Here is an 18523-nt window from a genome sequence, read left to right on the forward strand (position 1 = left end):
ATCCTGAAACATAAACAGATTCAGAATAAAATGCATTCGGCCAAATGAATTTGGTTTGGTGCTTTAGTTGATGAATAACTGGATATAAATTTGTAAAGAACCCTCGGCGCGCGAGTCCGGCTGCCACTAGGCCTGTTGTTCTAATTATCTTAAATGAATATGTTTGTATGTGTACCCTTCGCAACAACCCATGACCTAAATGTGACAGCTGTTGGTAACAAGGTATGGCGGTTACGGTACCGTATTATTCTAACGTTACAGGGATTTACTGTCATTCTTATTTCTTAGTCTTTTTTATTTGTAAGTAATTAGTTTTGTATTTTGGTTTTATTGCTTTTTGTTTGTTATTTTTTAGGAAATTTTGTCGCCTTCCGTGAAGTCGCCAAGCGGTCACAGCGGAAGACCAGCGTTGGCCTACCCGGCCAACACTATGCTGAGCTGGGACCGCTTCGCGAGTTCGCATATTGTTGTTTTTTCTTTCTTTAATGTATTTTTATTATGTTTTGTGCGAATAGCGAATAAATATTTCTATTTCTATTTCTATTCGGTGCAAATGGAAAATCGTCCACTTGAATCGACCATTCTCAATTTGGATCGAAGTGCATTTTGACACGTTTCTGACACTCGCGATCACAATCAAATGATAGTTTTCGCATAAAAAACTGTTATTACTACATGTGGGTCAAAATTCTTTTCGTTGCATAGTTTCTGACCACTGTCACGATATTATTTGTCTTCTAACTAAGAAAAGAAAAAATGTGGAGCCAATGTTTGTTTTTTTTTCGGGTTAACTAATATTTAACTAGAGAAAAATTAAAAATGCCACTAGGTTCCATGAAAAAAAACTCCGTGCCATTTTTTCGGGGACAAAAGCAAGACAATGAAAAGATATACAAATACAACAAGTCAATTACTTACTTTTTTAATATATATACCACCGCGACGCATTAAGTCGAATCATATCATATTGTTTTAGAACATTTATACTAGGTATAAATTATTGAAAATACTGACACTTGAGTGAAATTACTGGCACTTGAGGTATCCCATCTTAGGCCTCTAGGTTGTCAACGCATCTACAATCCCCCTGGTGTTGCAGGTGTCTATGGGCGGTGGTGATCTCTTACCATCAGGAGACCCACTCGCTCGTTTGCCATCCAGTCGAATAAAAAAAATATCATCATTATAAAGTATTTCGCAAATGGGCAGTTGTTGCAATGATCTCTAAGTAATATAATACTCCGCCATAAATCACTTTTGATTTTGTATTTATTGTAAAAAAAGTTAACAAAAATGAAAAATCACATTTAAAACAATAATAATACTATTACATGAAAAAATTAATTAAACGCGTATTGTCTTTGATTATAGGTTAAAGAAAATCTTTTAAAAAAATCTCACAAAGACTTTATAACATTTCTGAAGTTAAGTAATTAAAGTTACATGTAATTGAATTATTTGTAATTATAATATTGTTATTTTTGTAATTTGTTTTGATAATTGTGTTTAATATTTTATACGGAAAATAAATTAATTATAAAAGTATTAAAGTTATAATTATTTTCGCACCAGAAAAAAGCTAATAAGTAATTTGTGTCAATAAATGTTATAAGTAACTTTATAAAGCCGCTGTCCCATATTAACGAAACAAAAGAATGGTCACTTTTATCATGCCTATACTACCTACCTAAATTAAGCCTTATCATATTTCTTATCCTATTTGTCGTAATGGCGAAAAATACTTCAGATGACAGTTCATAGTTAGTTTGTTGATATTTTGACTTTGACTTTGACAATAGGTATAAATACAATTCACATGTACAGTCAAGTGCAAAAATAAGTATCTATTCGAACCACTCAAAAATATGTTACTACGGCCTAAGTATAAGAAAAGAAGAAGAATAAGTGTCTGTGGTACTTACTTTTGAAACTTTGAATTAGTTCATATTTTTACACTTGACTGCTTAGTAGCAGCGTCTTGTTTATTTCACTGTTTGACGGGAGTTTCCATCAAATATTTACTATAGCATATATACATTGGACCTATACACATAATTATATCAAATTGTTACATTGATAAGTAAATGCAAAATATTATTATAATAATAATATTATTTTTTCTTCTTTTCGTGTTTTTTTTTTTTTTACTTTTATTCGACTCCATGTCGTACTTTGATCTTAATAAACCATAAATACTCGTACGAGTACCAGGGGACTACAAGAAAGATTCTAAATCAAACCATGGCACTTTTTTACCGAACACAAAATCCAACCATCAAAATTTACGTCTATCAATATCACGCCTAATAATAAAGTAAGTACGTAACTTAAATAATATTTGACTGTCAAACAACACACAATTCTTAACCTGTGACCTTCACAGCAGCCACCGGAAAACAGTCTCTCTGCGTCAACCGAACAACTACTTTGAATCGTATCCGTACAACTTTATGTACATTTTTCACTGCTTAATAGACAGACGGCCATAAATAAATTCCAGCGAAGAGAGGTATTTCTGTCGACTTTTGTACAAGCATGAAACCGAAAGGACGATTGGCCACAAAATCTATTGAAACCTCATTAGATATGGTTGGTTCCGCAACAGCGTTCACCCCTTCTTCTGTCACTCTTATACGCGCTTTCTGTCTCATAATAGACACGTTTATAGAATATTCACTTATACCCTTTAGATCAGCTTGATTGGGATCAAAGATCCTCGTTACACCCATGTCACTTAACAGTTCCGGCAAATTTATAACATCAGTCATTATTTCGAACCTCGGCACTCTCACATTGACTAAAGGTGCATCGCCACTCTTTTTGAACATGTTGAAAATATTCGCCAGTCTTATACGTTTAAAGTCGTAAAACAAATCAATGATTCTTCCTTCGGTCGGTAAAAATATGAGCATAGAATGGTTTTCATCAATACACGGCAGTTCTAGAATTTCAGCATTTATCTTGTCTATTTTCACATAGTTGAAGTGTTCTGTCTGTGTCATCATATTTACTTCTCCGATGGGTGTTGTACCGTGGTAAAAAATTTCGTTTTTGGTATAAGCAGGGATGAATGGTTTGAGCCACGCATTGTTAAAACTGATTGCATCACTCATAAGAAGCAATGTCTGGTTGAAGTCATCAGGATCAACAGCATTCAGAATGTCACCTTCAGTGGCATTTGATAGGATTTCGTTAACTTTGTCTGATGAAGCATCCGCAGCATCAAAGTCTAAAGACTCCACTTTGACCGTCTTTAAGAGCTCCAATCTCTTCTTAAAGGGCTTCTTGACTCTTAGCAGTCTGTCTACTATCACCAAGCTTTTACTTCTGATCTTCGTTTGATTGTTCTCTCTGTTCAGGATCACTCTCAAGATTCTTCTCATGCATCGCTTCCAATATCTTCCTGTAACGTTTCGTAGTTCATTTAACGTTAGTCTTTCTGCACCTTCCGCTATATTAACCAACTGCAGCCAAGAATATACTGGAGAAAACACAAAATGTCCTCCAGTTTCTTGTGTTACACGATCTAGGATCTTAACGGAGAATTCGTAAAGAGGACGCTTGAGGTAGGTCGTAACGGCATACTTGTTACACACTTTGCTCTCGGCGGTAAAATAACACGAGCTTGTTAATACAATGATGAGGATGTGAGGTCGCATCTTGCGTAGAGCGCGCACTATGTCCTCCTGTTGACTGAGGCGACATAGCCTTCTATTGAGTTTATATCGTGCTGGAATGTGATAAGGAATTTTTAAATTTTATTGCCGCCCGTACTTTACGCACTATCTGGGTTTACGCAGCGTGAAAAATTTGCGTTTGTTTACATAGTGTCAACGTTCTGAGATAATGGTCCCTTGAATTTATTAGCGTTTGTTACATGATGTTGGAGATAAGACTAAGTACTGCCGGTACTGGATGTTTTATTTTGTAACTGGTCTGGTAGCAAACTAGCTTGACCGGCGGCATTGATGGGCCAATCAACTTTTTTACGGACACTACTCTGTCCGCGACATTTTTCAAACAATTGCAGATTTTGTAAGTAAATATGTTTTTTCTGTAATTTAATAGATGGTGAACATGAATACATGCCATCCTACGTAAGTTCAACCTATTAAACCGTGAAATATCTTGTTGGAAGTACGATTTTTTGGTTACGCCAGAGATAATTTTGGTAACGCAGGAGACGCCCAAAGTGTCGGTAAAATACTTGATTGGCCCTGATACAAATTTTTTGCTTGTCTCAAGTAATATTTATGAAGTTGAATTAACTTTAAGCTATCTTTAAGCGGTAACATGTAATTTTATTTTTATTCATTCTGCTTTTAAAAACTAGGTGTTCAATCACACCGACTGCTCATGTAGGTACTTGTACTATTATACAAGCTGTTTTGAAATTAACCCAAAATATTTCAGCGGAGATTTGGGCACGCTCAACTAAGCACAGGTTTTTCAGCTGAATGTTTAATTCAAAATATACTTAACCACGTCTTTGACGCAGTACACTATAATCGATCAAAATATGGAAACAATAATAAAAAATCATAAAAAAAGTTGACAGTGAGTCAAACAAACCAAAAATTATTTTAACTAAAATTGCTATTTTAACTATTGTTATCCTTATTGAAATATTTCAATCAATTATCATGTATATCATCATTATCCTGATGATCATTATTATGTTAAACATGACATAATACCTATACATAATATTTTAGGGTACCTCCCATACTAGAGGGTGATTTTTTTTTCTCATCCAACCCTATAGTATGGGGTATCTTTGGATAGGATAGGTCTTTTAAAACCATTAGGGGTTTGCTAAGATGATTTTTCGATTCAGTTGTTTGCGAAATATTCAACTTTAAAGTGCAAATCTTCATTAAAATCGAGCGTCCCCCCTCTAAAATCTAAGCCGGTGGGTGGAAAAATTTGAAAAAATTCAGGATGGTAGTAAATATATCAAACTTTCAAGGAAAACTATAGTGGCTAAGTTTGCTTGAGAATTATTAGTAGTTTATGAGTAAATAGCAGCCTAAGGTATAAAATATACCTAAACTTTATAAAATACGAAATACTACTACTTATTTTTTTCGTAATGGCCGCTACATGCTCTTGGCCGGTTTTTTATTTCTTTCAATACGTAACGACAATAAATAAAATTATTACTATTATAAAAAATATTATAACATAAACGCTTGCTCAGATATTCGGGTTTAATTTCAAAACACCTTGACCTCTTTGCCACGTTTAAAAAATGGTACATTAGATACTGGCTTTGTAGCATTGACATTGAAAGCAATGGAACTCTATTATATTCTATAGTTTAGGTTACTGTGATGTAATCGGTGGCATACATTTAGAACAACCGAACGTCTCTAAACAAATACCGATACATCGGTATTGGCGGAATCGTCGTTAAAGTTACAAGGCATACATTACAATTTTAACGTAATAACTATTTTTAGCCTTTTTTTTGTTCGTACCTTCACCTTTATCTATTTAGTTTAACAAATGCTAATATTGAATGCTTTGTCTACAGTTTTAATTATTTAACTGGTATTTTGTGAAAAAAGAAAAAAAAAACTTGAAGCCATGGGTGCTTGGGGTCTGAGTGCTTCTAATATTTTTATACTATTGTCGTCCAAATTAATTGCGCTTTCGGGTGACCAGAGGGCTGGCTTTTTCTTAGCACAATGATTAACCATTGCCATACAGCGTGGTGGCTGCCAGTCTTCTGGGCACCTTACCACCTGGCAGTGATTTTGGGCAACTTTTTTATTTATAAGTTTAGTTATTATGTAGTTTTAGAGCACGACGAAGATTTGGAGTCAGCTTACAGCGGCAACATTCCCGGAGCGTTACAACTTATCTTTAAAAACGAGCCTATCAATTCCTTAAAGGGTCGGCAACGCACCTGTGATTCCTCTCGTGTTGCGGGTGTGCATGGGCGACGGTGATCGCTCTCCATCAGTGACCCGTCTGCTCGTTTATTACCTTTATTGTGTTATGTTTTATTAATAAATATCTAAAATAAACATTGTTTTTTTCAGACCAATGCCAATTGCATTAATGTCTTGCGGGATAGCGATAACCGAATTCTTTGAACCATGGAGTCGCAGGAAGCGGCTGGTTATTTATGAGGCACCAATTAGGAGCACATTAGCAATAAGATTTTAATTACTATTTTTCAACTTATTTTTGCATCATCGGCGGAGCATTTGCAGGTGGTAGGACCTTGTGCAAGGTCCGCCCGGATTGCTACCACCATCTTGCTCGCTAATCCTGCAGCAGTGCTTACACTGTTGTGTTTCGGCGTGGAGAGACAGACAGCCGGTGAAATTACTGGCACTTGAGGTATCCCATCTTAGGCCTGTAGGCTGGCAACGCATCTGCAATCCCCCTGGTGTTGCAGGTGTCTATGGGCGATGGTGATCTCTTATCATCAGGAGACCCACTTGCTCGTTTGCCATCCAGTTAAATAAAAAAAAAAATGCATTCTTTTAAAAAGTCTCATTGCTTGCATTGAGAATCTACCACATGAAGAAAATAAACGTTTTTTATCAAATAAATAATATTAGCAATACTGCCCATAGTACAATCACATGGAGCGTTTGAATATAGATGGTGACCTAACGTCATTCATTCCGAAAAAGTTCCATAGTGGATCAAGATTCCATTGCTTCGATTACATTAACGTCAGTGAATCCAACTGGAAAATGACAATCGGACTTGGTCCGCTTTGGATCATTTATTACTCGCTCCATCAAACATAAGGTGTGGTTTGAGTTCAATCCGAATGAACCATATGAGAGAGCTGTGTTCGGAGTTTCTTTCACACGGGTGCAACTTTGAAAAAAAACATGAAGGAAAAGAAAGTCTTATCCAGATGGCCCTTTTCTTCGCACACGCAATGAAGGTAATCAGGGCAATACAATGATCTAGTTTGTTTGCTAGCTTTTAAATTTGTACGGAACCTTCAGTTCTCATCCGACTCGCCCTTGGCTAGGTTTTTGTAAGAACGTTCGGTATGCTAAGTATAATATTGATTGTTCGTCTATACCTACAGACTAAATTCTAAATGTAACAGACAATAATGATTAATGTAGTACGCGATACGCGACCTGCGCCAACATTTACGACTATTTTTGATTTATGCGCCAGCGCAGCGATGGCTCCGTTTACACCAGAGATGTGCGAGGATGTGTTGAGAGGAATGTGTATTTATATACGTCCCACTGCTGGGCACAGGCCTCCTCTCAGAAAAAGAGGGCCCGGGCCATAATTCCCACGCGGGCCCAGTGCGGATTGGGAACTTCACACGCACCATTGAATTGCTTCGCTGGTTAGTGCAGGTTTCCTCACGGTGTTTTCCTTCACCGCAAAGCTCGTGGTAAATTTCAAATGTAATTCCGCACATGAATTTCGAAAAACTCAGAGGTGCGAGCCGGGGTTTGAACCCACGACCCTCTGCTTGAGAGGCGATAGGTCAAACCACTAGGCCACCACGGCACTCGTAAACCAATAGGAACGCTTAGTTTAAGGTCTCCCCATATCAATAAACGCGGACACAAGCACAAGCTGTTTCAGACACAAAAAATATGTCGGAGTTCTAAGAAAATAACCGATACCGGCCATTTGAGTTGCCTCTGACCTGTATCTATACTACGACTTTTGCCAACATTTCGATTGCCGTTTTAACTTTTTTTAAAGTTTGAGACTACAATAACAAAATCAATAATATAATCGTTCAAAGGTTAATTGGAAGAGATCCCTTTAAGGGATAAGTTCGCCTTTGTGCATCTTATTATCCTGTGTTATGTTATTTTCATGTGTTTTTATGTACAATAAAGAGTTTTACAATACAATACAATACAATAATGGAATTTGAGACATTACTGTCGAGCTAGCGAGCCAACAATCTTTTTAAACTTGAATTTTTCGCTGACCATAACCTATGCACTTCACCTTCTGATGTTTAAAAAATAATGCCAACTTTTACGTTTTTGAGAAAGGATTATTACTTATTGCCAAAAAGAATGTGTAGTGGAAACAGCTCGGCGGAGCGACTAAGACTTGTGTGCAGACCATTAATTTTAATGTATTTTAACTAAAACGCCTGCTTTTTGCGCCTACTTTGCAACCACAGTGCGTAGGTACGCGACGGCAATCGAAACGCTAAACTGTCTGGCAATTTTTTTGTAAACAAAAAAATGTGTATATAATTTGTATTGAGTACGTACAAAATATCTTTCGAATTCTCAGTTGCGTTCAATTTTGCCAGTGAATTTAGAACTGTAAGTTAATGATGTAGAGTATTTATTGGAATGGCGCTGCTGACTTTGATATGAGCATGCGAAAAAACTTTTTCACACCTATTGGCAGGAAGTGTATCTTATTATGGTAATAAAGTTATTTCAATGTCATTCTTTAGTCAACTGCATAAGACCTAAAATGGTTAGTTGTACTTTAGTCCGTTCGGTTGTGTGGAAAATTGTGCACGTTAGTATGAAATATTGATTAGTTTTCGATTTGCATTTTTTATCATCCGTTGCTTTTAGGGTTCTGTAGGGCTACTGCGAAACTCGAAACTCGAATTTCGTGTCGCACCGTCCCTCTCGCTCTCGTATTAAACAGTATAAAGTAAGTGTCAGAGAGACCGCACGACACGAACTTCGAGTTCCTTGTTTGGTAGTAGCCAGCCAATATGCAACAGTGGCGTGGATTAAATATTTTCATTGGGCAATTAAGCGTGATAGAGAAGCATGATTTAGTCGTGTCTTCGGGCAATCTACGAACAATCGCTGCGCATTTAGTTGCTGTCACTGACAAAAATATGTTATATTATTAAAACATTAACCTAAAAATAATTACTTTGCTGACCCGTGACCCCCGACGCCACGTCTAAGCAACGTAATTGTTTTTAGTTCACTGATATGGACCTCCGCAAAGTGACACCTAATTCAATTAATTATAATACACACTAGCTGTTGCCCGCGACTCCTTCCGCGTAGAAGTCGTTTATCGCTATCCCGTAGGAACTATGCAAATTTCCGGGATAAAAACTATCCTATGTCCTTTCCTGGGACTAAAACTATGTGTATACCGAATTTAATCTAAATCGATTCAGTGGTTTAGACGTGAAAAGGTAACAAACGGACTTGCAAACTTTCGCAAATGGATTGATTGGAGACGGTGTGATGGTACTATTTATAAAATGTGTGTAAGTAACGTGTCATTTTTTATAGAACTTAGAATAGAAAATGACCCTTTGTATTGCTCGTCAATCGCCATTAAAAATAGATTATTTCTTTCTTCGTTTTTACTACCAATTGTAGCAATGATACGGGTTCCACGCATGTGATTCCGACTCGCTCTTGACTAGGTAGTTCTTTTAGTCAATTTGTACTTACCAGGATTTAATCTGGTTAATAATAGGAGAACTGACTAAACTAATTTAGCTCTAGGTAGCAACCCATCGGCTTCGGGTTTTTCCTTATTTCGAAGTCTTCTAGTGGCGTAATTATAGGGTGACAGGGCTGGCAAAATGGGCCCCGGCCCGAGAGGCTACGAGAAGTATTCCGGCTCGTAGACGGGCCATATTTTCACTGCAATTTGTGGCCGGCAACTATTGGCGTCCCTCTCTTACTCACGTTAGACCGTCTAGGAGCCCCTTCGTATTTATCGAAACGAATCCAATGAATGAATTTCTAATTTATTGAATCAGGCGTTACTTTGCAGAGGTCCATATCAATGAACTAAAATAATTTCCTTGCTCACCCGCGACCTTACTATAGCTAAGCTTATGCAAAATATGCGTGTTCATGCAGTTCCTCCACCTCCACACTGTAAGAACACACACAAATCACACAAACCCATCTATCACCACCACCACACTACACTGACGCGTTTCGAACTCAAACAGAGCTCAGTGTGGAGGTGGAGGAACTGCATGAACACGCATATTTTGCATAAGCTTAGCTATTGTAAGGTCGCGGGTGAGCAAGGAAATTATTTTAGTTCATTGAATGAATTTCTCATTGAAGTGGCAATGGGCAGGCAGGCCATGACAAAATGCATAATCATCATCATCATCAGCCGGAAGACGTAAACTGCTGAACAAAGGCCTCCCCCTTAGAACGCCACAATGAACGACAACTCGCCACTTGCATCCACCGGCGCTAGTATTATTTCACGAAAAACTTTTTCACGAACGACTTTATCACGAAAACTTTATCACGAAAAACTTTATCACGAATAGACTTTACCACTAAAGACTTTTTCACGAAAACTTTACCACTAAAGACTTTATCACGAAAACTTAATCACGAACAGACTATATCACGAAAAGACTTTACCACGAACAGACTATATCACGAAAAAACTTTACCACGAAAACTTAATCACGAACAGACTATATCACGAAAAGACTTTACCACGAATAGACTTTATCACGAAAAATGTTTGAAACTTCTTCACGCTGAAACGGCTGGAGGGATTTGGATGAAATTTAGCAAAAAGTTAGTTTATAATCTGGATTAAAACATAGGATACTTTTTATCCCGACATTCCCACGGGATAGGGATAAAATTTTGAAATAACAACCGCTAGGCTTAGATACATGAAATTTGGTATGTAGATAGTTGGACGTCTGGAATAACATGTAGATAACTTTTTGACCCGATATTCCCACGGGATACCCAGGGATAAAATCTCGAAATAACAACCACTGGGCTTAGAGCCATGAAATTTGGTATGTAGGTAGCTGTACCTCTAGAATAACACATAGGTTATTTTTCACTCCGATATTCCCACGGGATAGGGATAAAATTTTGAAATAACAACCGCTAGGCTTAGATACATGAAATTTGGTATGTAGATAGTTGGACGTCTGGAATAACACATAGATAACTTTTTGACCCGATTTTCTCACGGGATACCCAGGGATAAAATCCCAAAATAACAACCGCTGGGCGTAGAGCCCTAAAATTTTGTATGTAGGTAGCTGGACCTCTGGAATAAGTTACTTTTTATCCCGATATTCCCACGGGATAGGGATAAAATCTTCAATCATCAAACATACAAACACACACACTTTCACATTTATAATATTAGTATGGATTTATATTATGTGGCTGTTTATCTCACGCCTATATTCATTTTAGACGTGTATTATATTGTACGATATATGTATGTGTAGGTGTATTTTTGTTGCGTTTTAATATTCTGAAATAAGGTTGCCATGAAGAGACCGCTCTTAAGCGATAAGACTGCCTATTACTTTTTTCTCTCATTGTACCTGTTTTCTGTATAGCTTACTATTTCTGGTGTACAATAAAGAGTAATTGTATTGTATAGGTAGGTGAGTTAAAATTAGTTTGAAATTAGTTTAAAAATTCAGTGAATTAGCGCATAATTAGTAGCCAGTACCAGAGACAATAGACTTTTAAATCAGCCCTAAAAAGCGCCTTCGTTATTTTATTTGTGAAATTATAATGTGCGGATTAAAGTACCTACACGAGTAGAAAAAACGTATTAGAAGACTTACTCGTTAACTTGTAAAGCCTACCTACTTTGCTGATCTTTCCATCCGCCTGCAAAAACACGCTTTTCTATTTTTTTTAAAGTGAAAACAACGGTTTTTGAGACATCATTGCAGTTTTCCTATTGCCTTCTTCTTTTTTAGGGTTCCGTACCTAAAGGGTGCCAACGGGGACCCTATTACTGAGACTACGCTGTCTGTCTGTCTGTCTGTCGGCGGCCGAGTCGCCTAGCAACGGCTAGCTATGTCGTTTGAATATTTACCTACTTTTAGTTTTGCGTTTTTAATGATGTTTTATAAAAGTTTCGATAGTACAATTAGCGACTGTCTAATTTATTCGTTTTTGTGCCAAATTTATGAACCACAAACCTCAATGAAGCCAACTTTAATAAAGCGCTCGTCAAATCCGCACTGTCATCACTATGTTTGCCTATTGTTTTTAACACTAGAAAAATCGACTCGCACTTGACCAATTTTTGTTCTATATTTAGCTATGAATTGCTGTTTCGCAAATAAATTAATTTGAATTTGAAGATGAGCTCTGCTTGAGTTAGATGGATTTGTGTGATTTGTGTGTGTTCTTACAGTGTGAAGTTGGAGGAACTGCATGAACACACATTTCTTGCATAAACGTAGCTATCATAAAGGTTGCAGGTGAGCAAAAGTAGGTAATTGTTTTAGTTCATCCGTTTTCTTTATGTAATACTTACATATAATATCTAAATACATAATCCCATAATCCATACTAAATAGTGTTATTGGCAACTTAAATTGCGATTATTGATTAAAATTGCTTTTTTCTGTTACTAATGTATCTATTTCCTTTATTATCCGGGCTGCTATAAAAAAACCTAACATCGAAGGCTAAGGCGGGAGCTACGCTCCGCTTCGCTCCCGCCTTAGCCTTCTGAACCTAACCTATCCGAGTCGCTTCTGCTCCGAACCGTCTTGCTCGCTCGCTTCGCTCGCTCGTACAAATCAAGCAGCGCTTTCAGAACCATCATTGCCAAGAAGAAGGCGCCGCAAGAAACTTGTGAAAACCGCAAAATACTTAAAAACTACAGTGTTCAATTAAAGTAAAAATTACAAAATAATAATAATAATACAGGGATGTATGGGGTCCATTAGTTACAAATCTATCCCGTGGGATTGTCCGGATAAATACTAGCGTATGTGTTATTCTAGACATCCAACTACCTTCATACCAAATTTCTTGACTCTGAGCCCAGCGGTTATTATTTCAAGATATTATCCCTATCCCGTGGGAATATCGGAATAAAAAGTATCCTATGTTTTAATACAGATTATAAACTAACTTTTTGCCAAATTTCATCCAAATCCCTCCAGCCGTTTCAGCGTGAAGAAGTTTCAAAATTTTTCGTGATAAAGTCTATTCGTGATAAAGTCTATTCGTGATATAGTTTTCGTGATAAAGTTTTTTCGTGATAAAGTCTATTCGTGATATAGTCTATTCGTGATTTAGTTTTCGTGATAAAGTCGTTCGTGAAAAAGTTTTCGTGAAATAGTTTTCGTGATATGGTCTTTTCGTGATAAAGTTCATTCGTGATAAAGTTTTTTCGTGATAAAGTCGTTCGTGAAAAAGTTTTCGTGAAAAAGTTTTTCGTGATTAAGTACTGACACGGCATCCACCGGTATGCAACGAGCTATGGAGAGAGCTATGCTTGGAGTTTCTTTGCGCGATAGAATCTGGAATACGGAAATTCGTAGAAGAACTAGTCACTGACATAGCTGGAAAAATATGCAAATTGAAGTAGCAATGGGCGGGCCACATCGCTTGGAGAACAGATAACAGTTGGGGGAGAAAAGTCCTCGAGTGGCGACCACGAACCGGAAGACGAAGCGTTGGCAGGCCTCCCACCAGGTGGACTGACGACATCGTGAGAGTAGCGGGAAATTGCATAATAGTGTACATTAGGTAATATTAGGCAGTACAATTTATTTGTAACCCCCGATACAAAAAGAGGAGTGTTATAAGTTTGACCGCTATGTGTGTCTGTCTGTCTGTCTGTGGCATCAAGGATTTTCCAACTTTTTGTTGGTTAGGTTATTCGGAGAACGGATGGCCGTTGGGGCCGAAAAGTTCTTGAATGGAGGCCGCGGATCGGCAAGCGCAGCGTAGGACGTCCACCAACGAGATGGACGGATGACCTGGTTAAAGACGATTCACGGTGGATAAGCCGCTTCCAACCGAAGCTACTGGAGGTCTATGGGGGAGGTCTATGTCCAACAGTGGACGTCCTACGGCTGAGATGATGATGAGCTCCTATAATTTAAGGTTGTGCATTAGCATTATCATTCATTCATTGTGTGTGAAGTTCCCAATCCGCACTGGGCCCACAAGCCCTCTCATTCTGAGATAAAAGTCAGTCAGTGAGTCAGTGATAAAAATTATTATGTTTTTGGATGTTAATATCTAAATAACCGTTTTAGGTGTGTTTATGAAATTTGGAGCACATAATGTATTTCACAAGTCTCAATTAATGAGCTAAATTTGGCATGTTTATGTGAAATAGTTTTTGAGTTATGAGGGGGTCAAAAGTGGCTCCAAATGGTTCGGGTAAAATTACTCACTGTTCTGCTCGCCAGCTCTGTTAGCTTGAACTTGGCTTGACATGCTACCGCGTGTCTAGATCTAGGTCTCGAAAGTAACACAAATACTATTCTTGACTTCAATAATCCCATGATATCGGGATGCACGCTCATAAATTCCCAATATCTTAACCGGTAATTCATTGAAATAAAACAGAAAATTTCCTTAAATAAAATATTAATTGAAATTTAAATAAACCACTAAGTTTATGAGATCACAGTTTACCTTGAATTATATGGTTTTCCCGGAAATAATGGCTGCCTTTGAGTTTATTGTGATAAACCTTTATTAATTAATTTTAGGAATGGTTTTCCTGAAATGATATGATATTACAAAGTCGAATCGTGAGTAGACTTTTGCATGTAAAGAGGATAAAGTACATAGGTCATCATCATCATCAGCCTACAGCAGTCTCCTGCTGGACATAGGCCTCCCCCAATGAGCGCCATCGCGCCCTAAGCTGCTGTTCTCGGCTAGACGCATCCAGCTTCTACCAGCAGCCTTTCGCAGATCGTCACTCCACCTGCCGGAGGGTGTCCTACACTACGTTTGCCAAGACGCGGTCTCCACTTAAGCATTCGTTTACTCCAGCGGTTGCCGGTAAATGGTGTGTCCACGGAACTTTATTTTTTAAACAACTTTCAAGCGAGGAAAAAGGATGAGAGAATTGAAAAAACCGGCCAAGCTAAACTTGGAAGATTCCGTATAAAATACGAAATCCTCAGAAAAATATTACTTATTTTTTTCGTAATGGCTGCGGAACCCTATTTTGGGCGTGTCCGACACGCTCTTGGCCGTTTTTTTATATAAACTAGTCAAATATGTTTTCTAGATCTTTGAACACAGCGGAAAATCTGGCATATTTTTTAGGTTTTTGATTTTTAATATCTCTTTTACATTAATTTATGAAAAAACATAGGGACATGTCTATAGTGGACATAGATTTCTGGGAAAAAAATTGCTCCAGGCCTTATCCAGGGAGAAAATAGGAGACAGGTTGTATGGAAAAACGGCCCTTGTGTTTCCTCTGAAACAGCGCCGGCCATATCATCCGAAGAATCGATAACCATTACTATACCTGTGGTCATGCAATAAACGATTTCATTTTATTTCATTTCATTTCATTTTACTAATGAAACAGATACAAAATTCAAATATATTATCAAGAAGACGTTAATATCTAAGGCGTATTAAAAAAATAATGATTCGTGGACAGGGATATTTGGAGATAATTTCGAACTGCATTGGCGATCCCGTACTTCAAATAGTTTGAATACTTGTGATGTATAGATATCATTTCATAATATTGTAAATCTATTTAAAAAAAAGTATATACCTCGTTGAGTTTCTTGCCGGGTTCTTCTAAACAGAGGTTTTTCCGAACCGGTGGTACATTTTTTTCTGACATTCATAAGTGCTTGTTATAGCCTAAATTGAATAAAGATATTTTGACTTTGAACCGCTGGTAAAAGAAATCTTGAGTGGAGACCGCGAATCGGCATGCGTGGCGTGGGACGCCCTCGTACTAGGTAGAGCGATGATCTTCGCAAAGTGGCTGGCAAGAACTGGATGACAGTGGCCGAGTCAGGCCGATGATCGTGCTCAGTGGCGTGCAATTGGAGAGGCATATGTCCAGCAGTGGACTAAGATAGGCCTTAAACCAATTGACTCGTGCTAACCATTCTGCCGTGGTGGCCTAGTGGTTTGACCTATCGCCTCTGAAGCAAAGGGTCGTGGGTTCGAACCCCGGCTCGCACCTCTGAGTTTTTCGGAATTCATGTGCGGAATTACATTTGAAATTTACCACGAGCTTTGCGGTGAAGGAAAACATCGTGAGGAAACCTGCACAGACCTGCGAAGCGATTCAATGGTGCGTGCGAAGTTCCCAATCCGCACTGGGCCCGCGTGGGAACTATGGCCCAAGCCCTCTTGTTCTGAGAGGAGGCCTGTGCCCAGCAGTGGGACGTATATAGGCTGGGATGAACCATTCTTCAAGAACTTTGAAATACATTTTTTTTATGTCAATATACGTATATTTGTAAAAGTGAAAGCTTAAATATAGGGGTGTGTCCTGTCTGTGCCCAGTTGTTTATAATCTGAATGCAAGTATTTCTAGACACGCGGTACCGTGTCAAGCCAAGTTCAAGCTAACAGAGCTGGCGAGCAGCACCGTGTGTAATTTTACCCGAACCATTTGGAGCCACTTTTAACCCCCCCATAACTTAATAACTTAAATCAGAAACTAGTAAATCTTTATAATTTCATTATAATTTTTAAATTCAGTTATTTCTGTACAAAAAGAAAATGATATTCCATCAAAACATAAATGTAAAATGAGAGCCAAGTTCAATATTATGATATATGCCTTAATTAATTAAGCTAAGCTTTTATAATAAAATTCCAAAAAATATTATAAATGAAACGGATACAAAATTTAGGTCTATTGTCAAGAAGACATTAATATCAAAGGCGTATTATAAAGTTAATGATTATATCATGGACAGGGATATTTGGAAATAATTCCGATCCGCATTAGCGATCCCTTCAAATAGCGAACCTACTGTGTTAAAAATAAAGTTGTGTTAAATACTTGTGATGTATACATATCATTTAACTAATATTATTGTAACTGTTTTAAAAAAAAATATCTCCTTTAGTTTCTTGCCGGATTCTTCTCAACGGAGGTTATTCCGAACCGGTGGTAGATTTTTTTTTGACATTCATAAGTGCTTGTTATGGCCTAAATTGAATAAAGATATTTTGACTTTGACTTTGACTTTAAAGCAAATAAAAATTTAATTTCACGGTAACAACGCAATATCCGCAACAGGCTTCGTCAACAAAACAAATTGTAGTCTAACCTAACTTAACCTAAACCCCTAAGCAATCCCCGGACCGATGTAATCCAGACCCAAACGTACCATAAATACTTGCCGCATTGCCCCGCTGAATCGGTAAAGATATACGCTGCACCAGATAAGAACGGGACCGCGGGTCGCCGCCCCTGTCCCTCATACACCGCCCCTGTCCCTCATACTCCGCCCCTGTCCCTCATACTCCGCTCCAGATCCCTAATGAAACGCTTTGCTTCGACACACCAAGGCCCAGCAGTCTTATGTTGATTTTAACGACAAAAGAAGTGAGATCTAAATTGGTGCCAAGTGCCTAGGTGCCAAGTTCAATGGTCCTGAAATTTATTTATAAAATATTTTATAACAACTTAAAATATCATTTCTTCTTATAACTTAGGATAATTTATATTGAAGCCTGGTCGGACATGGCTAGTTTCATATAAATACTAACCCGTGATAACTAAGAACTATATATGACTATATTATAGCCTTCGCAAGTTTTCAAGCCGTAAGTTCTTATTTTATTCTTCCTAAAATTTGGCTTGCTGGTAGAATTTAGCCATTGAACATACTCGCTGAGCTCTGCCATTACCGGTTTAGTAGGTATTTAATAAATTCGTATATGAGAACTAGCCAATTCAAACCTAAGGATAAGGCTTAAAAGAAGCACCTTATAACTATCAGTACGTTATGGTTTTTCCCAGAAAACAGCAAAATACATTCTCCACGCGATTGTAACGTTGTGTAGCGTCCAGATAAGCCATTACCCCGCAAGCCGCAGTCGGTTCCACGTGTTGGCAATACTGTAAACATCTGCACACCGGCGCGGGGAACTGCGCGGCGTATTCGAGTTCATTTGAATTGCCCAAAAGGCCAGTCGAGAAGCGGAGCGACATTCCTTCCGGCGACGCGGTCCTGAACAGAACTCTATCCATTGCGCGAAACTCATTTCCTTCCTTTTCCGTAGTTTAATATTCCATTATAAATACCTTCATTTTTGATAATCTTTATTATACGTTCGTGTGCCTCTAAATCCCTTTTCATTAATTCATCGAAGCCTCAGGAGGCGCACCTACAGTTGTGTTTTTTTCCATGACTCAAACTGCCCGAGATCCGATTAATCTGGCAATTATTTAGTACTTTTTAGTAGCTGGCAACTGGAAGGAGGATTGTTTTGATACGAGGTCATCTGTGATTGGAGCGATTGGATCATTTAAGTAAACAAATTTTGTATGGACGTCAGTTCAGGGATTTCTATCATATTTCAGGGGAAATAGAATTAATTTCAGACATTGGTGAAAAACAAGAGGCCTAATTATTCAGAGAACGCCACCAGGCAATACTTAAACATTTTCAGTTTCAGTGTAGCACCAGCTACTTTCAGTTTTATTTCGGCTTTCCGCATTGTCCTTTGGCTGTTAACCACTCCGGGCTGGTTTTCTGTGCGGCACAAGGTGACACGATAACACATCGGCATTCGAGACAAACTCTTGACCCCTTATCAAGGTTCGATAAATACAAAAT

At 37.9% G+C, this 18523-nt stretch overlaps 1 protein-coding gene across 1 annotated transcript; it reads right to left on the bottom strand.

Annotated features, from left to right (window-relative positions):
• Positions 1-2408: 2408 nt before the first annotated feature.
• LOC141440383 (serine protease inhibitor 27A-like) lies at positions 2409-3681 on the bottom strand. The gene has a single exon (XM_074104890.1). The coding sequence runs from the start codon at positions 3657-3659 to the stop codon at positions 2469-2471; it is 1191 nt and encodes a 396-aa protein (XP_073960991.1). The 5' UTR covers positions 3660-3681; the 3' UTR covers positions 2409-2468.
• Between the last annotated feature and the right edge of the window lie 14842 nt (positions 3682-18523).

This window comes from Choristoneura fumiferana, chromosome 22 (assembly GCF_025370935.1).
Source record: "Choristoneura fumiferana chromosome 22, NRCan_CFum_1, whole genome shotgun sequence".
In the NCBI taxonomy this organism is placed as follows: Eukaryota; Metazoa; Arthropoda; class Insecta; order Lepidoptera; family Tortricidae; genus Choristoneura; species Choristoneura fumiferana.